This window comes from Arachis ipaensis, chromosome B07 (genome assembly GCF_000816755.2).
Source record: "Arachis ipaensis cultivar K30076 chromosome B07, Araip1.1, whole genome shotgun sequence".
In the NCBI taxonomy this organism is placed as follows: Eukaryota; Viridiplantae; Streptophyta; class Magnoliopsida; order Fabales; family Fabaceae; genus Arachis; species Arachis ipaensis.
The window spans coordinates 399,035-415,754 of record NC_029791.2 but is presented as its reverse complement, the minus strand read 5'-3'; the positions used below and the strand labels follow the sequence as shown (position 1 = coordinate 415,754).

General features: G+C 33.7%; 4 protein-coding genes across 9 annotated transcripts; 2 read left to right on the top strand and 2 right to left on the bottom strand.

Annotated features, from left to right (window-relative positions):
• LOC107609802 (cytochrome b561 and DOMON domain-containing protein At3g61750) lies at positions 9–2,063 on the top strand (the record flags this gene model as incomplete). 3 transcript variants are annotated; one of them, XM_016311833.2, is given in 5 exon segments in its annotated part: positions 9–119; positions 291–684; positions 866–1,152; positions 1,232–1,538; positions 1,666–2,063. In XM_016311833.2, coding segments are annotated over 5 exon segments (1,143 nt in total), but the record flags the coding sequence as incomplete, so codon positions are not given.
• On the top strand, positions 4,507–6,864 carry LOC107609859 (nudix hydrolase 2). Of its 4 annotated transcripts, none has more exons than XM_021106813.1 (8): positions 4,507–4,533; positions 4,622–4,709; positions 4,794–5,182; positions 5,436–5,513; positions 5,600–5,650; positions 6,003–6,037; positions 6,171–6,279; positions 6,377–6,864. In XM_021106813.1, exons 3-8 carry the CDS (start codon positions 4,835–4,837, stop codon positions 6,587–6,589), a joined length of 834 nt encoding a protein of 277 aa, XP_020962472.1. In that variant the 5' UTR covers positions 4,507–4,533; positions 4,622–4,709; positions 4,794–4,834; the 3' UTR covers positions 6,590–6,864. The 4 variants fall into 4 exon arrangements, with proteins under 4 accessions (XP_020962472.1, XP_016167393.1, XP_020962473.1 ...); XM_016311907.2 differs by having other exon boundaries at positions 4,507–4,545; XM_016311908.2 differs by lacking the exon at positions 4,507–4,533 and having other exon boundaries at positions 4,550–4,709; positions 4,812–5,182.
• LOC107609043 (fasciclin-like arabinogalactan protein 2) lies at positions 8,087–9,849 on the bottom strand. Its single transcript, XM_016310865.2, has one exon. It carries the CDS (start codon positions 9,637–9,639, stop codon positions 8,419–8,421), a length of 1,221 nt encoding a protein of 406 aa, XP_016166351.1. The 5' UTR covers positions 9,640–9,849; the 3' UTR covers positions 8,087–8,418.
• On the bottom strand, positions 13,011–14,538 carry LOC107608568. Its single transcript, XM_016310329.2, has one exon. It carries the CDS (start codon positions 13,724–13,726, stop codon positions 13,163–13,165), a length of 564 nt encoding a protein of 187 aa, XP_016165815.1. The 5' UTR covers positions 13,727–14,538; the 3' UTR covers positions 13,011–13,162.

The window sequence follows — 16,720 nt, the reverse complement described above, 5'->3', positions numbered from 1 at the left end:
ATGCAGAAAATGCAGAAACTACCTGCCAGAATACAAATTATCAGATTTTCCTCCCTCCACCATACCAAAATATATCCTCTACCATATGCAAGCCTGTTTGGAATACCTATGAAATGAGGGTCAGTTCATCTTCCATTACAATTTTTTTTTCTTTCTTTTTTCATCTAACCAAGTATATATACTCGTTTATTTTACACCTTAGCAGTGATTCATGATGAGCCAATTCTTTTTACCTGATTTCAGAATGTAGCAATAATTTGTTTCATTTAAATGTTGACTTGGTTATACAGTACACCAAGAATGGTGATATCACAACTATCATACTATCTGCTCCCTACACCGTTGGGTGGGTGGGAATTGGATTTTCCAGAAATAGTTCCATGGTTGGTTCAAGCGCAATGGTGGGATGGATTAACAAGCATGGTCACACTAAAATTAAGCAGTTTTATTTAAAGGGTAAGAAGCAATCAGAAGTTATAGCAGGCAAAGGCGAACTACCTCTAAATACTGTGTCTCCTGCTGTTGCCACAAATGGAGCTGAAATTTATTTGGCATTTCAGCTCAAAACGGAGGTTCCATATGGAAAGCAGCCGATTTTATTGGCCTTTGGTACTAAGACTCCACAAAATCATCACCTCTCAAAGCATGATGACAGAACATCCATCATATTTGATTTTTCTTCAGGTGCAATACATTTCTCTTTCACTCTACCAGATAATCATACATTAGGAATCATAGTGAAAAACTATTTGACATAGAATTGAATTAGCCACTATCTTGATATGACCTATAAAATTGTGTAGCATATCCTGTGCAATAACTTTGAAGTAGAAACTTGATCAGAAACTATATATACTAGTGGCAGGTCCACAAGATCCAGCATCAGATGGGTTGATTCTGATGAGGAGGAACCATGGAATAGTGGGAATAATAGGATGGGGACTAATCCTGCCAGTAGGGGCAATTGTTGCCAGATACTTGAGGCACAAAGATCCCCTTTGGTTTTATCTCCATTCAGTTATTCAGTTTGTTGGATTTGCATTTACACTGGGCACAGTCCTTCTTGGAATACAGCTCTACAACAACATGCATGCTCACATACCAGCTCACAGAGGCATAGGCATCTTTGTCCTTGTGCTAACTATTCTTCAGGTCTGCTACTCATACACAATAATACTCAATGATTAGTCATCTGTATCTATTACTGTTTCTAATTGCTATGTGAGTTCAGATACTGGCCTTCTTCTTGAGGCCAAACAAGGATTCCAAGTATCGGAACCTTTGGAATTTGTACCACAGTTGGTCTGGAAGAATGGCACTTTTCTTTGCATCCTTGAACATAGTACTGGGAATGCAAGCGGCTGGGGCAGGGAGTGATTGGAAGATAGGTTATGGATTCCTTGTTAGTATCATAATCATTGCAATTGTCGTTTTGGAAGTATTGGCATATTTGAAAAGGTCAGAGAAGCGTTCACTTCATGGGAGTTTCCAAATGGACTCAGTTCCAGATCCTTCCTTTCCAAATAATTTTTCCAAAGGTAAGTTCTTCCCTTGCTTGAGATATGTAACTGAAATCTCTGCTAAAGAACAATCATGTTAGTTCTTTAGTTCTCTATATCTTATACCACTTTGATGAAGCAGGGTGAATGAATCCTTTACTTGCAGTGTCAAATGTTCCCATTCAAGCACAAGCAGGCTATGGAATATGATCAATGGTCTGTAATTGTTGACCTATTCTTGATGTATATATTCAAACAGCTACAAGTTTGACAAGGTGCAGCAATGTTAGGCTTCCTCACTTGAATTTGGTTTGTTTTTGTGATTGAGTTTTCTGCTATTGCTTGGTCAGAAATGTAATGTTGTGTTTACAAAGCTCTTTTGGCATTTTTTTGGGATGTAAACATAGAACAACTTAAGAAGCAGATTGGTCAGTGATAATGTATAGGAGCAATAACATATATTGCTTTTGTTTTGTTGAAAACCTTTCCTCTAAACAATTGGGGAATTATGTAGTTCCGATGCTGCATTAAGAAATGATGAATTTGATTACCATGTATCATCCATCACACAGTGTGTATGTAAGATTATTAAACCGTTTGCTCCTTATAATCAACTAGTATTTTTACCAATGTTCTGAAAATCGAATTAGACCGGCCGGTCGAACCAGTTCAACCGAAAATCGACAAAGAAAATGATCCAGTTCAATGTGTAAAACCGCAAAATTAAAAACCGTTCAAAAATTGCTGAACGTTATATTAGGAAAAATAATTATATTTTACATTGACTGCATGAATGATCATCTAAGAGAACGATTATTATTGTACGACTATATAAAATACAAGTGTAATTACCTGTGCCATGCACGTGATAAAATTAAAATTATAATTTTAAATTGTTTTGTTAAAATTAATTTAAATTATAATAATTTGATTAATAAAAAAAGTAATGAGTTATGCATTGTTTGTTTTTTCTTAATTTAGTGTTAATTGTATTAACTCTAAAATAGTTATTAACCGATTTAGTAATTTACTTTTTTCAATAAATCAGACATATATATTGTATGTGACCATAAATAATCTAGTAATACTTAAATCCACCAACAAATTATTATATGTGTAAGAAGTAAGAACATTTTAAAATCAGCTGAAAATAAACAACAAATTATTAGAAAATTCTAATGCAGAAAGTTCTCCAATAAACAATAAAAAATTTAATTAAACCCATTAAATAACAACTCAACATTATCCTTTGATGCCTGCAAAATATATACCTGAAACAATACTATATCAATGTTAGTATACAAAATTATATGATTAACATAATTACAAAAATTATTTATTAGGAAAATAAAATAATACGGATTTTCGTGATAATTCTAATGTTTTCAAGTTATAAATGTACAATAAGAATGCATTATCATTAGCATCTAGAATTTGTCAATTTTTTAAATTGATAATAATAAATTTTAATAAATTAATAAATTTAATTAAGAGATTTCGTTATTACCTTTTCATTATAAGTTCTCAAAAACTTCTCTATATACCACATTTATCGTGCAGTTATCTTCCTAGTGTCGGTGATCTTTCAAAAGCATTCGCAGACCATCTTTACTCGTGATAATCAACGTATGACTTATATATTAACTATTTCATATCATATGACTTATATAACCGTGCTCCCAATTATTGTAGCTAAAGAAGTCATTATTATTTTTGATTTGAAATTAAATGAGAATAAATTTAGAGATACTATTTTATTTGGATTTTAGGGTTTAATTGGTGCTACACTCAAATATAAATAGTAACTTTAAGGTTTTAGTTTCACACATCAAAGCCGCCTCCGTAGCTTTTTTTTATTAGAGGAGTTGTGATTCAGCCCTATCAAAAATTTTGGTTGAGGAAAATCAAAAAATTAAACTCTCTCAATTATACTCACGAATTCAGGTACGGTTTCGTGCTCACAATTATTTTTTTTTAATAATTTAATATGAATAGTCTTGGAGTTAAAAAAATCAAAAATTTCGAGCACGAGTTACTACAAAAAAATACCTATATTTTTGCATTTTAATTATTTTTTTTGGAAGCACTTCAACAATATGAAAAATCCTAGATTTGATATATAATTTTTAAAAAATATTTTTTTATTTTTAAATTTAAACTTAAAATATTTTAATTAAATTATAAATAACTTGCAACAACAAACACAAGCTTTATTTTAAATTTATTGATTGAATAGTAAAGGAGTAACTCTTGGGAAATTCTCATTTTAGATCAAGAAAAAGATGAAAATGGTGTATAAGACACAAATGTAATATATATATATTGATTTGGTAAAAAATGTAACGTGACGGAAGCCATTTTAAAACTGAAAATGCATAGAAATTTGATTGGAAGTGGATGTGATAGTATTCATAAAATAAGAGAATAAAACGCGGGAGTATTGTGGTGTTGTATGACGCAAATTAATTTTGTTATGGAGAGTGAGTAAGTGTTGGACCACGTTATGGAAAGAAGGAGAGTTTTACCGGCATGTGGTGTCAAGCACATAGAAATTGGACCGTGCGAGGGGTAGGAGTACAACTCGGACCCAGCGAGTTGTTTACCTTATTCAAAAAAACATATAATAATCAAAACGTACTCTCCGATTTCATTTACGGTAATTATTAAAATTTTATTCATTCACAACTCGCAGGGTCCGATAACTTTGATGTGAACTTCATGTACTCTCTCCATGCAAAACGGACCCTCCGATTTGCTTAAAAAAAATTTAACAATACTAAAATTAGATGGTCCGATTTCTTAACACCAAATCTAAAAAAAACTGTTCCACAAATTAGTCTAACACCTTTATATACCATAATCACGCACAACACAATTACAGTTTTCATATCCAAAAAAATCAGCCGTTGTATGAAGCTTGAGATTATTTAAGAAAGAAAGAAAGAGGCAGCTAAAATGAAACGGAAAAGGCATTCATTGATGATGAAATTGGTAGCTCTNNCCCCTTCACTCTAATCTTCAATTTCATTTACACGTAGATACACAAGTTTTTCACCAAATTACCCTTTCCTTATATGACTATCTGATCTTATAATAATAAATTAATAATATTCATTTTTCAGCAACTTCAATGCTTTTTCACTGCGGCTTCATTTCTTCCACCGAGGAACCTTCTTGGCTCTGAACCTCAACCGCCAGCCGCCGGAGCAGGTTAGTCTTATTCAACAGTCATGTCAACGGTCTTCATTTTCCGTTATTCTTCATCGTATATAAAAAGGTAATTTTGCATTTAAGGTGTGTTCATTCCAACAGCTAAGGAGAAGAAGAAGAAGAAAATGGGAGAAGGAGGCATTGAATTGCTTAAAGCAGAAGAGGATAAACACGGCGGAGTTGTTGTCAACGTGGAAGTGGAGGACCCTATAGAGCCTCTGAATTTCAGTTCTTGGTTGCAAGCTTCAATCTCGAATTGGAGCCAACAGGGAAAGAAGGGCGTGTGGATTAAGCTTCCCATAAAACATTCAAATCTTGTTGACACTGCGGTGAAGGCTGGATTCAGATACCACCATGCCGAACCAGATCACCTCATGCTTGTATACTGGATTCCTCATTCTCCTGATACCATCCCACAGAATGCTTCGCACCGTGTTGGTATTGGTGCTTTTGTCATCAACAACAACAGAGAGGTACTAACAATCTTTCTTTTTCTTTCTTTTCCACTTTTGCATTTTCTGGATTCCTCTTGACTTGTTCCATTCAAACTTCAAACTTCTATCTAAAAGACCATAAACTATGTTGGTCCTACAAGCTGACACGTAAGCGTGTGTACTTGTCAAAATTATGCGGCAGGGTCTATCTAAGTCTTGTATTTGATGAAGTCGTAACCTATATCTGTTGTACTTTATTTTCTGAATAATTTTTCTTGTTTCATTTGAATAGATGCTTGTGGTTCAAGAAACTGATGGCAGATTCAAAGGCACCGGTATATGGAAGATGCCTACAGGAACTGTTAATGAAGTAAAACAAAATGATTATTCATGTAATCATGAAATTTTCTATAGTGTTTTTGTACTTTTCTTAATACATTTTAATTTTATTTGCAGGGTGAGGACATATGTGCAGCTGCAATTAGAGAAGTGAAAGAAGAGACAGGGGTAAGCAACATGCACGCACACAAATTAAATTTGAGAAATGTTAGCCTATAATTAGGATCAATTATCATTACTTAGCATATCTGAATATTTATTATAGAATATTATGTCTTTATTACGTCTTTATTTGCCTTCGGAACAAAATTCTACAATAAATACACAGATATACTATATAAATATAAGTGATCCTAATTGATCCTAATTACACGCTAACAAAAACAAAAGTACTCACTATTCAGTAATTTAATGTGGTTTACTAGCATACAAAAACTATGAGGCTTGCTTTTGCTTACCATGTCCATGTTGACAAACTTCAATGGAATCCTAATGCCACTGATTTTTATCATCCTTTCAGATAGAGACAGAATTTGTCGAAATCTTAGCATTCAGGTAAGAAAATTAGACTTCATCAACCAGCATCTGCATGTTCATACCATTTTGCTGTCCAAAAACTTAATTTGATAATATGTATGTATGGCGGCCTTCTTATTCACTGTGTTTTTCTTTATGGAATGATTACCAGGCAAAGCCACAAATCATTCTTCCAAAAGTCAGATATGTTCTTTGTTTCCATGTTACGTCCTCTCTCCTTTGACATCCATAGTCAGGCTTCAGAAATTGTGGCATCTAAGGTATATATATATGCTTTGGTCAATTGAAATGAAATTCATTTTCAGTGGAGTTCACAATTTAAACACTCTAATGTCACTTTTCTTTCTTTGAATTCAGTGGATGTCTATTGAAGAATATGCAGCCCAGTCTTTTGTGCAAGAACATGATCTCTTTCGCTTTATTGCAGAGATATGTTTATCAAAGTTGGATGGAAAGTACACTGGTTTTTCTAACCTGCTTACTACTACATCTTCCGGTAAAAATACCTATCTGTACTTCAATGGCCATGATGCTAGCAACCTGGTAGATTCCAAGAATCAGCAAGCTTGATTAGCTCCAAATTACTCTCACATAATGACTTTAGCCTTCACTTACTAGTGACCTTTACTTCAAGTTAGAGACATGCCTGATACAGTGATACTTACAATGCAGACTTTCTGAATGTTCAAATCTAGCTCTAGTCATCATATTCAAAATTTTCATTTGTCCATCAATCTATATTCTTTCACGTTACTTTCTTTGCATTATTGTTTATGATATGTGGAGGATTGATTTGTTTGTTTACTTAGATAAAGAAACAAATAATTGAAGTGGCAACCTTTTACGTACAACTTTGGGATTTTTATAATTGAATGCATGTTATTATAGCCAAGAACTAATTAATGTTAAAGAAAATTCATTGCAAGGCCAATTATGCACATAAATGGAACTTCAAATATACAATACATTCAAATTAATAAAATTGGTAATCTTAAAGAGAGATGAAAAATAAGTATTTATATGTTGCATCACAACACAACACAATTCTAAGATTTCTACCCTGTTCACAAGCCTTAATTCTCTGCGTATCACATGTAATGAATTGAACCCTTGACAAGCAACAAAAAGGAGTACTATCACATGTAATGAATTGAACTCTTGACAAGCAACAAAAAGGAGTACAAGTACGGCAGGTAGAATTGAATATGCTAGGCAGTAGGCACAAAACATAACAGAATGCTGCAATAATACATGGAGGCTACCTTGTCAAGATGCAGGCTACCTTGTCAAGATTATTGCTTGCCTCAACATTGGATTACAGTCCCAGTCATCTCCCTATTTTTTTTTGTTTTCTTCCTGCCTAATAGATCACTTTCGTTATTTGAAATGGTTAGAGCCTAAAAAGTTCACACCATTCAGTTATCATTCTTATGTACTCTTGTCTTTATTTACCTTCTATATTGTTTATCAATGCTTTGATTAATTATGATGCAGTTAAAGTCACTTAAAAGTCCAAAACTAAAAGAGACCCCAAAGTTCAAATGCATGAGAGGCCATAGAAAGTGACTACAATGACTCCTCATTAGTATATGAAGGGTTTCATATACTAATTAATTAGTATACGCTTAATAACCCCTTCCAATAATGATAGCAAATTCTTAAGTTCTAGTATAATATATTTTTTAATTTCTTTTTTAAAAAAAAAAAGAATACTTGTTAATCAATAATCGTGATGATTACTTTAACATAGCTGGAGTCTCCAAAGTCAAAAGCATGGGAGATCCTAATAACTATGATTGCTTCGTGTATCTAAAACGACATAATCACCTAATAATTTGACATTTTTGTATAGCGTTTAATTAACTACTCTGCTTTTCTATTTCTTTACTCCAAATTATTTTTCTACTCATTGTGATAGGTTTTGTTATGAAATGATAGAATATAATGCATGGCGTATTGGTATACTATGACGATGTCTTTTGACTAAATTAGAATGAATTTATGGCAAAGCTAGAAGTTAGTGGTGTGTGCAAGGGCAACAGGTAAAAGGCATTAAAAATTAAAATAAAAAAAAACTTTGTAAATGTTTATATTGATACATCCCAGCTGGCAGCTAGCACAAACTGGATCTACCCACACACAAAAGGACCAATTAAATAAAAATCATAAAAACAAACAAATATAAACCTAAGAAAAAAAGAAGAAGAAAGAAAAGGAAAAGGAAAAGGACAGTGCCTCTCAAACATGTGGGTATCACTGTTTTATTTCCTTCACAAATAATATAAAATTAAAAAAAAAAAGAAAAAGGAAAAGAAAAGAATCTTTCTCACATTGACATGGGGGCTTGGAAGCTGCCGACACTCCATTATGCAAAATGCAAATAATAATTAATTAATTAACTATAGAACCAAATTTGCAATAATTAAACTGAAAAACAGCATGCTGAATCTGGCAGCATTGCTGTCAGCAGCGTTATCATCAGCAGCCTTCTGATCTTCCGAATCGGACTCTGGCCCATCTGCCGGGGCATCAGCCGCCGGCGACGCCTTCTTCTTCTTGCCCTTCTTGGAGGCCTTAGGGGACTCTGCCGGCGCATCGCTCTCCTCCTCCTGACTCACCTTGAAGAGTTCCCTCGGCATCAGAACCTTGCTGATCTTGTACGCAACAAAGGGGTCTTGGTCAATCAGTGTCCCCACTATGCTCGCCGTATCAACCTTGGTCTCAAGCTTCACATCTTCCCCGTCATTCTGCACCGTGAAGTCGAACTTGTTCGCTCTTTCTGTCGCCAAAGTGTTCATAACCCCGTTGTTTGACTTGAGCATCTGCAGCGACTGGTACACGGGAACTCCGTGGTACAGCAGCACCGATATCTTCTGCGCGTCCGTGAGGTTCTTGTACTTGGGCATGAAACCGCTGACGGCAGTGTCGGTGGGGCAGAACACGGTCAAGCCACCGTCCACGCTGTCCTGAAAAGTTGGAAGAGCCTTGGAAGGTCTGAGCAAGTCTGCGAATGACTTGCAACCTTGCTTGGACATGATGTTGATGATGTTGATCTGGCTGGGGGCGGCGGTGGGTGCTTCTGCTTCGGCGGAGCTCAATGCGCTGCTGATTTCGAGGATGGAGATGTTGTAGGGGATTTCTTGGACGGACTTCACGTAGAAGGAGTGGAGTCCGTCGTTGTCTTCGGAGGCGAAGCCTACTTTGCCGCCCTTGAGGTTGGTGATGTTGACGTAGCCGGCAGTTCCGGCGGCAGTGCCAGTGGCCTGGAACATGGAGGAGACGAGGGTGGTGCCGTTGGTGATCTGGTGGAGCTTCTTGGCGCCGAAGTAGTCGACGAGGACGTGGAGGGAGAGGACATTCTTGAGGGTGCCGATGGAGAGGTGCTTGTCGAGGAGGGAGGACATGGCGGAATTGTCGAGGGCGAGGACGGTGATGGTCTGGCGGCGGTTGATCTCGGCGGCGAGGTGTGTGAGTGTGAGGTAGTGGTTAAATGTGGAGAGGCTGGGGTGGGATGCCAGAATGCGTGTGATGTTGTGGCCATTGGCCGTCGAAGAAAGCAGTGAGAAGAGCAGCACTGTGACTGTGAGGGAGAAGAACAACACCCTTCCTTGCTTCTCCATTTTGGAAGTGAAGAAGATTCAGGAAGTGGTGTGTGGTGTATATAAGAAATGAAGAAGCTAAGATTAGTGATGACTGATGAGTGAATGAGTGAGTATGTACTGACAAGCATTGCCAGCTTGCCATTAATTAGGTCCTACATGGACATGCTTCACATTCACACTGCACCCTTCTTCTAATTACCATTACCAAATAATGACGTGTCTAGCCTCTCACATTTTACGTGTAGTATGTATTTCCCTAATCATAAAATCAATAATTCAATATATATCATNATAGCAGCATCTAGCTGTGACATATTCTTTTTCTTTGTTTTGCCTGCATTATTCAATTTGTAACCAACCAACCTTATTAATATAATTCTTTTACTCCTTAGCTTAGCTACAATTACCGAACCATGCATGGTTTTCTGTACCTTTCAAAATTTTATTATATTTGCTGCAAGTATTCTCAGGGTTTTCATTTTCATCTTCAGATTTTTAGTAATTTCGATTTTAGACCACAAACTAGCTCGTGACCTATTTATTATTATTGCACCCAGCCAACCAACCAACCAGTTCCTATGGACTTTAACGAAGTAGTTCAAACGTACACAGCAGAAAGAAATTTTATTATTCTTGTTCACGCCTAATATTATGTTATACTATTAGCAAGGGGATCATAATAATGCATTTGAAGTTTGTGATAAAACAAAAAGGAAAGTTTTATGAGAAAGAATCGGATGGAACATTTTCAACTTGCTGCTGTTAAAATGAATGTAACATGCATTTGTGGAGATTCAGTTAATTATGTGTTGAACATGTTAAAAGCATTTATACTCATGTGTTGGCGACAAAATCATCTCCGGGGACCGACATCTTTTGCCAGCTGGGATAAGTTTGGGTCAAATTTGATGAATAATAATAAATAAAAGACTAAACTTGAGTGAATGAGATGGACAGCATCAATAATTGTTCAAATATATATAGAGAGAGATAATTAAGTTGGTTGATGCATGGTTGTCATGGTCATGGAGCCACCACATGTGGAATACAAAACCATCCAATGGCACGAGTGTGGGACCCCCATAATTGTACTGGTGTCTCAGACTATTCAATAGTGAGCAATAGAGTAAACACTTAAACAACAGAGTATGACCCAAGAAAGTACCAAAAAGCTTAACCCAAGGCAAGAACAAGTGATGTAGATCAGATAGATAGACGATGCGTTTCTTTGTTTAGGGTTTTGGGATAAATAATGAAATGTAAAATGAGGTGCTGCAACTGCAACAATGTCAGCCAAAAGAGATAAGGTGGTTAGGATTTAATAAAGTTTGATGACTGCAACAAGGCAACTGCCTCTCACTAAAATACACATGAAACTTGTGACCTACATCTATCTAGCTTTCATCACTTTGCAAAATGCACTTAACTTGCTTTCACATTATCTGAATAAAGGGATCCTTTTTGGTTTTTTGGACATTGTTACATGAATTGAATTTGACCAAAGCCTTTTGTTTTTGGTCAGGGGACCGAAGCCTTGACCGAAGCCTGGAAGCACAATTTTTCTATGTAACTCACTATTTTTTATTTTTTTGGTCCATAACGCACATTTTGATGTAACGGAGACCATAGTGGGCTGTCAATGGCAAAATTAGAATTTAGAGTACCGGCCCGATTGGTTCGGTACATAAGCATAAGCTTAGATAATTTGGGCTTGAAGTCCATTATTTCACTGAGATATTATTTTTACATGGGTTAAGCACCCACATCCCAGTCCATAAAAAAAGGGACCCACATTTTTTTTTTCAGCTACGTCCTACTGGTTAAGGTTGATTTATAATTTTATATTTTAGTTTAAAAAATAGTATTTTATAAAAAATATATTATATAGATAAAAAATATTATTTGTACACCAAAATCAACCACTAATATATTTGTGTATAAATATATATGTGATTTAATTTATTTTTAATGTGTATTTGTATTCTAACATGTATTTTATACTGGTGGCTAATTTGGTGGCTGATTTTGGTGTACACGACTACACGTATAACTCTATATAGATTGCTTATGTTTGTATACAAATATTATTTTAAAAAGAATTCCGCTAGGAAGCCAATGGAGTATTTGTACAATGTGTACAATGGGCTATTTATTTGGCCTAATATGAGTTAAAAAATAAACATCTAGGATAAAATATTACTAATTTCTCAAACACAATACATTCATACTATCCAGAATAACCATCCAAGTACAAGGAATAATAAACATCTAATATCCTACTGAATCGAACATCTCTAAACCCCTATTCTACATACAGATACTTCGTTAGCTTCCTATACTTCATCTTTTAAAAATCCTCAAAAGTGGTATTTTTATTTGGTAAATATACTCTAGCTATCCCTCCATTAACTGTTTTGAAGGCGAGTTACTATGTGACATATGTGCATGTGAGGAAGACAAGTAGTAAGAATTAGGGTTTTGAGTAGATGAATGAATATATGAATTTAAGCTAGAAAAGGGTGAATCTCTGTGGGTAAAGGCAAGCTTGTAAGAGGAGTAGTATTAACCTATTTGTAAATCCTTTTAGAATATAATTTAGAGAAAAGCTGCAAGGTGGCCAAATGCTGAGAAGATGGTCGATCAGATATATATGGGAACTACTTTAAATTTAGACATAGTTGTGGTGTTTTCAGTTTTCACACCATGCAACCACATATTAATTCATTGTGACAAGTGTAAGTGTAACACCATCTTATCAAAAAGTCTCAAGTACCCGGATTTAATGTCTCCCTCCAAAATTCAACATACATATCGTAACTTAATAATTAAACAACAGGAAATAATAAACTAATTAACTAACTAAATCATCAACCAACCAGTAGTTGTTATTGAAACCAAATCCAGGATTAGCTACTAGTTAGCACCCGCATCATGCATGATGATGATGATTAGTTGGATAAATATGTTACTGTAGCACTAATTTAGGGAGTAGTAAATATGTTTAGGAAACGAAATTGATGATTGAAAAGGAAAAAAGAGTATGAGAGGAAGCAAGTGATGGGGCCAGGGGCCGGGTCTGAGCTGGAAGGCAGGTTCGATCACTCATTCCTTTTGAGGATTTCCCCTTTTTCTTGCAGTCTAGAATGTTTTCAAATAGAAATTTCATTATATGCTGTCTAACTCATCTATGTGCTTGCATCTCATTCTTGCTGTATATCTATCATTCACAAACTCATTGAATTCATTCAATCCCATCAATTAGGAACAACATACATTGCCTCTTTCAGTTATTACTATAATTATTGCCACTATTTACAGCTAATTAAGACCGTGCTTTAATTTAATTCGTATCCAAAGTTTGTGTGGCGCAAAAGTAGCTCACAGTAGTGTATATATAACAACATTAAAACTTATATATAGTAAGTATTACACTGCAAATGGAACCAAATATATCCACCAGATGAATATATAAAAAAAAAATGAAAAAGGAAAAGGAGTAGTAAAGGCAGTTACTCAAGTTTGAAGAGTATATTAAACTTGATCAGGCTTTAATTTCAAACCTGGAGGAGTACTTAATGGAACCCATGGATATGTCAATCTCTATCAAGTTTTCTTCCTCACTCACGTCATTATTAAGTTCAGATAAGAACTCCATTAGACTCTGATGATGGCTGAAAAGGGCCTCCCTCCTCTTCTGCTGCAAACTGTAGTAGTTCCTGTACAGTGGTTCTTCTTTGTGAAGCGCAATTTCTATGAGGCTGTCCTCATCAGAGATTGATCCATCTGAGCACCAATCCACTTCTTCAGAGTCCTCACAAGTTGGCACCTCTTGTTCTTGTATCTCATCAGCATCTTCTTGAGGAGGAGGAGGAGGACTAATAAGAACCTTTTCTTCCACTACTACTGGTTTGTGCCTTGAGAATAGTAGAGTGTAGAAAAGAGTAGAAGAGAAAAGCAGTACTAGAGATGTGTAGAGGATAGAAAAATATCCAAATGACAGCAGCACCAACAGCGAAAAAGCAATAAGGATCACCATCCATGAGGGAGCAGTAGTACTACTCTTGATGAGTATAGAGCAACAAGAAGATAGCATTTGATTGCTCATATGATGCACAAAAAGCCTATTACTCTTTAAAGATAAAAGGAAAGAAACAAATAGTGATATGAAAGGCACTTTAATGAACTTAGATTAATCAGTGGGATCAGATCAAAAGATAGAGAAGTATAACTGTCCTATTAAATGTTCCTGAACATCAAGCATGGACTCATTAGGGTACTCCCTAGCTACTAGTTGGAATGATCTATCTACTTTACACAACTCAAGTCTATTCTCTATTTGATCTTCCAAACTGATGCTATGGACATAGCTAGGGCTACCAAACACTGCACTTTAGTGTATGTTGAATTCAGAAACACAAAAGAGGGCTAATTAAGCACATCTACTAATAGTGAAATACGTGTTTAGGAGGTTGGAATGTGAGAAGCCATGTGCTAACATCTGAGCTCACCACATGGCATCTCTTCTCCATATTCCAATGCCACAAATTAAAATGTAACCTAATCTATCTTCTGCAACCCAATTAGCTAGCTAGCTAGAAATTACTATTATAAGGGTTGCAAATGGTTACATAGTTGCATCTCCAATACTCTCTGTCGTCTCTTCAATTTCCATCAAGTAAGGGAATACTACTTCTTTTTCCCAAGATATTAAAAACAACAAGTTTTATTGATATTTTTGCATTATTAGAAACAGAAATGGATTTAAAATGTTTAGGGTTTAGTTGATGATTGGATCGTTAATGAAAGTTGAAGCATAGCTAGTACTAATGCTTCTCTTTATTGCAGCAAAGTACAACCAGCAACCTCCGCTTTGGATGGCACCACAAAATAAAAAATGTTTTTATTACGGGGACCTTGCCTCCTCCTATAAATAAATAAATTAAAATAAATGCGAGTTTTTGTCAATATTACATCAACTGCTTTCCAAACATTTAGAGTGACAAAGTTGAAAATAAATACATAAATCATTTATAAGTACTACGTACATACAGCTAGCTATACTTTCTTAATGAATAATTCGATGAGATAGGTTTATTCATTATTCTTGGAAAAGGCAAGAGATTGCAAGTAGACTGGCTAGGGAATGTTTCCTAGTAATTCATTGTGACTTTCAATTCCATTCATTACAAGCTTAGCTTATATATGTGAGGGGACCATACTATAATCACAATAATAATAATAATAATGCTCCATGCCTCTCTGCATTGATCAACGTTTCCTTTCACCCTTCACTCTAATAATACTCGTTTTTGAATTCAGAGCTGACACATGTAATCCTATATAATAAAATCAATAACAACCATATATCTTCCTTTTTTAGCNTCATTCATAATTTTAATTTGAAGTGAAAAACAATTAATATCAAATATTATAAATCAATTAAATTATTTATTTTTTAGCTGATCACCTCTTGATTCTATATATTTTTTCCAAGTTAATATACTGTTTATATATATATATATATATTTCTCTGCCAACCTTTATAAATACTTATTAGGACTATACTCATCATGAATATTAGTATATACTATATATGCTGTTGCTCTCTTCTTCTTGTAAGAGTTAAATTATGTGTTAACACTTGCTGCTTCTAATAATATATGTTTATCATATCTATCATATATTACTAATTTTATAACTAAAATGTATCATATATTATTTTTTATATTATGATTAAAATCAAATATTTTTTTCTAAAATTAATAATTTTTCTCCTTTTCTCTTTTTTTATTTCTCTCATTTTTTCACCGACTCTAACTCTTTTATATATCATTATCAATAACTAATTAATAATTATAAATTTAACAATCAAAATATGTAACATGACATTCTCTAATTGTAATTATAATTAAAATTGAAATATTTGATATTAAAATTGCAATACAATTTTATTATATTATTAATTTAACAATTAAAATATGTTATATGACACTCTCTTATTAAAATTAAAATAAAATATTGTTTTCCAAAACTAATAAACTTTCTTTATCCATCATCTTATCTACCTCTCTCTCACTCTCTATTTCTCTCTACACTTCTCACTCTATATATAACTTATAATTTACATTTTATATTAATAGTTTGATAAACTAAAATATGTCACGAAATATTTTTTCATTACGATTAAAGTAAAATATTTCTCTTCAAAATTAACAAACTCTCTCTCTCTCCTTCTTCTTCTTTATCTTTCTCTCTCTTTTCTCTCTCATTTTCTATCTCTCTATATTTTTGTTATATCAAAAATAAAATAATATAATTTAAATAAATTCATAAAATTATAAAAAATACATTAAATTTATATTTAAATATAATTAAAAATATCTCATAATATTATTTTATATAAAAAATATATTATTATATACATACTTTTTTAGTTTTTATATTTAGTTTCAAATTTATACTTAATTAAATATAAAACATAAACATTAAATTTTTTTAAGATTTAAATAATAAATATTAAAATTAATTTTGAATAAAAAATTAAACTTTTTCATATAAAAATAATAACTAAAAAATTATTATTTAGTATTTTTTACCTACAAAAATTCTATTTTTTTTAGCTGACTTGAAAGTTTTGTCTCCTACAAGGCTACAACTTTAGTCGGTTCATCTTGGATAAAGTTTTACGAATCCTTTTATTTATTTATAGAGGAGTGTTAGGACCAGCAGAATTTGTGATGTTTAGCTATTAATTAGTCATCATCAATATTTTTAATGGTATAAGATGAAATCTAATGATATAAAATTAATCATTTTTTCTTTGATAGTTAAGTAATGGCTAAATTTCAACAAAAGTGCTAGTCCCTAGACTTTCTCTTATTTATATTGCTTAGAGGATTGATAATATAATAAAATCTTTTTATGTATATCTGATCTCTAATATTAGCATTTTTTTTTGGTAGTAATATTAGCATTATTTTATGCGAATATTTTTTACAGTAATAGTTTGTGTGGGTGGTGGTCCTATATATATACGGACCAGCCCCAGCTATGACACTGGCCCAACAAAGGGCCACACCAATAAAATCAAATCATATCC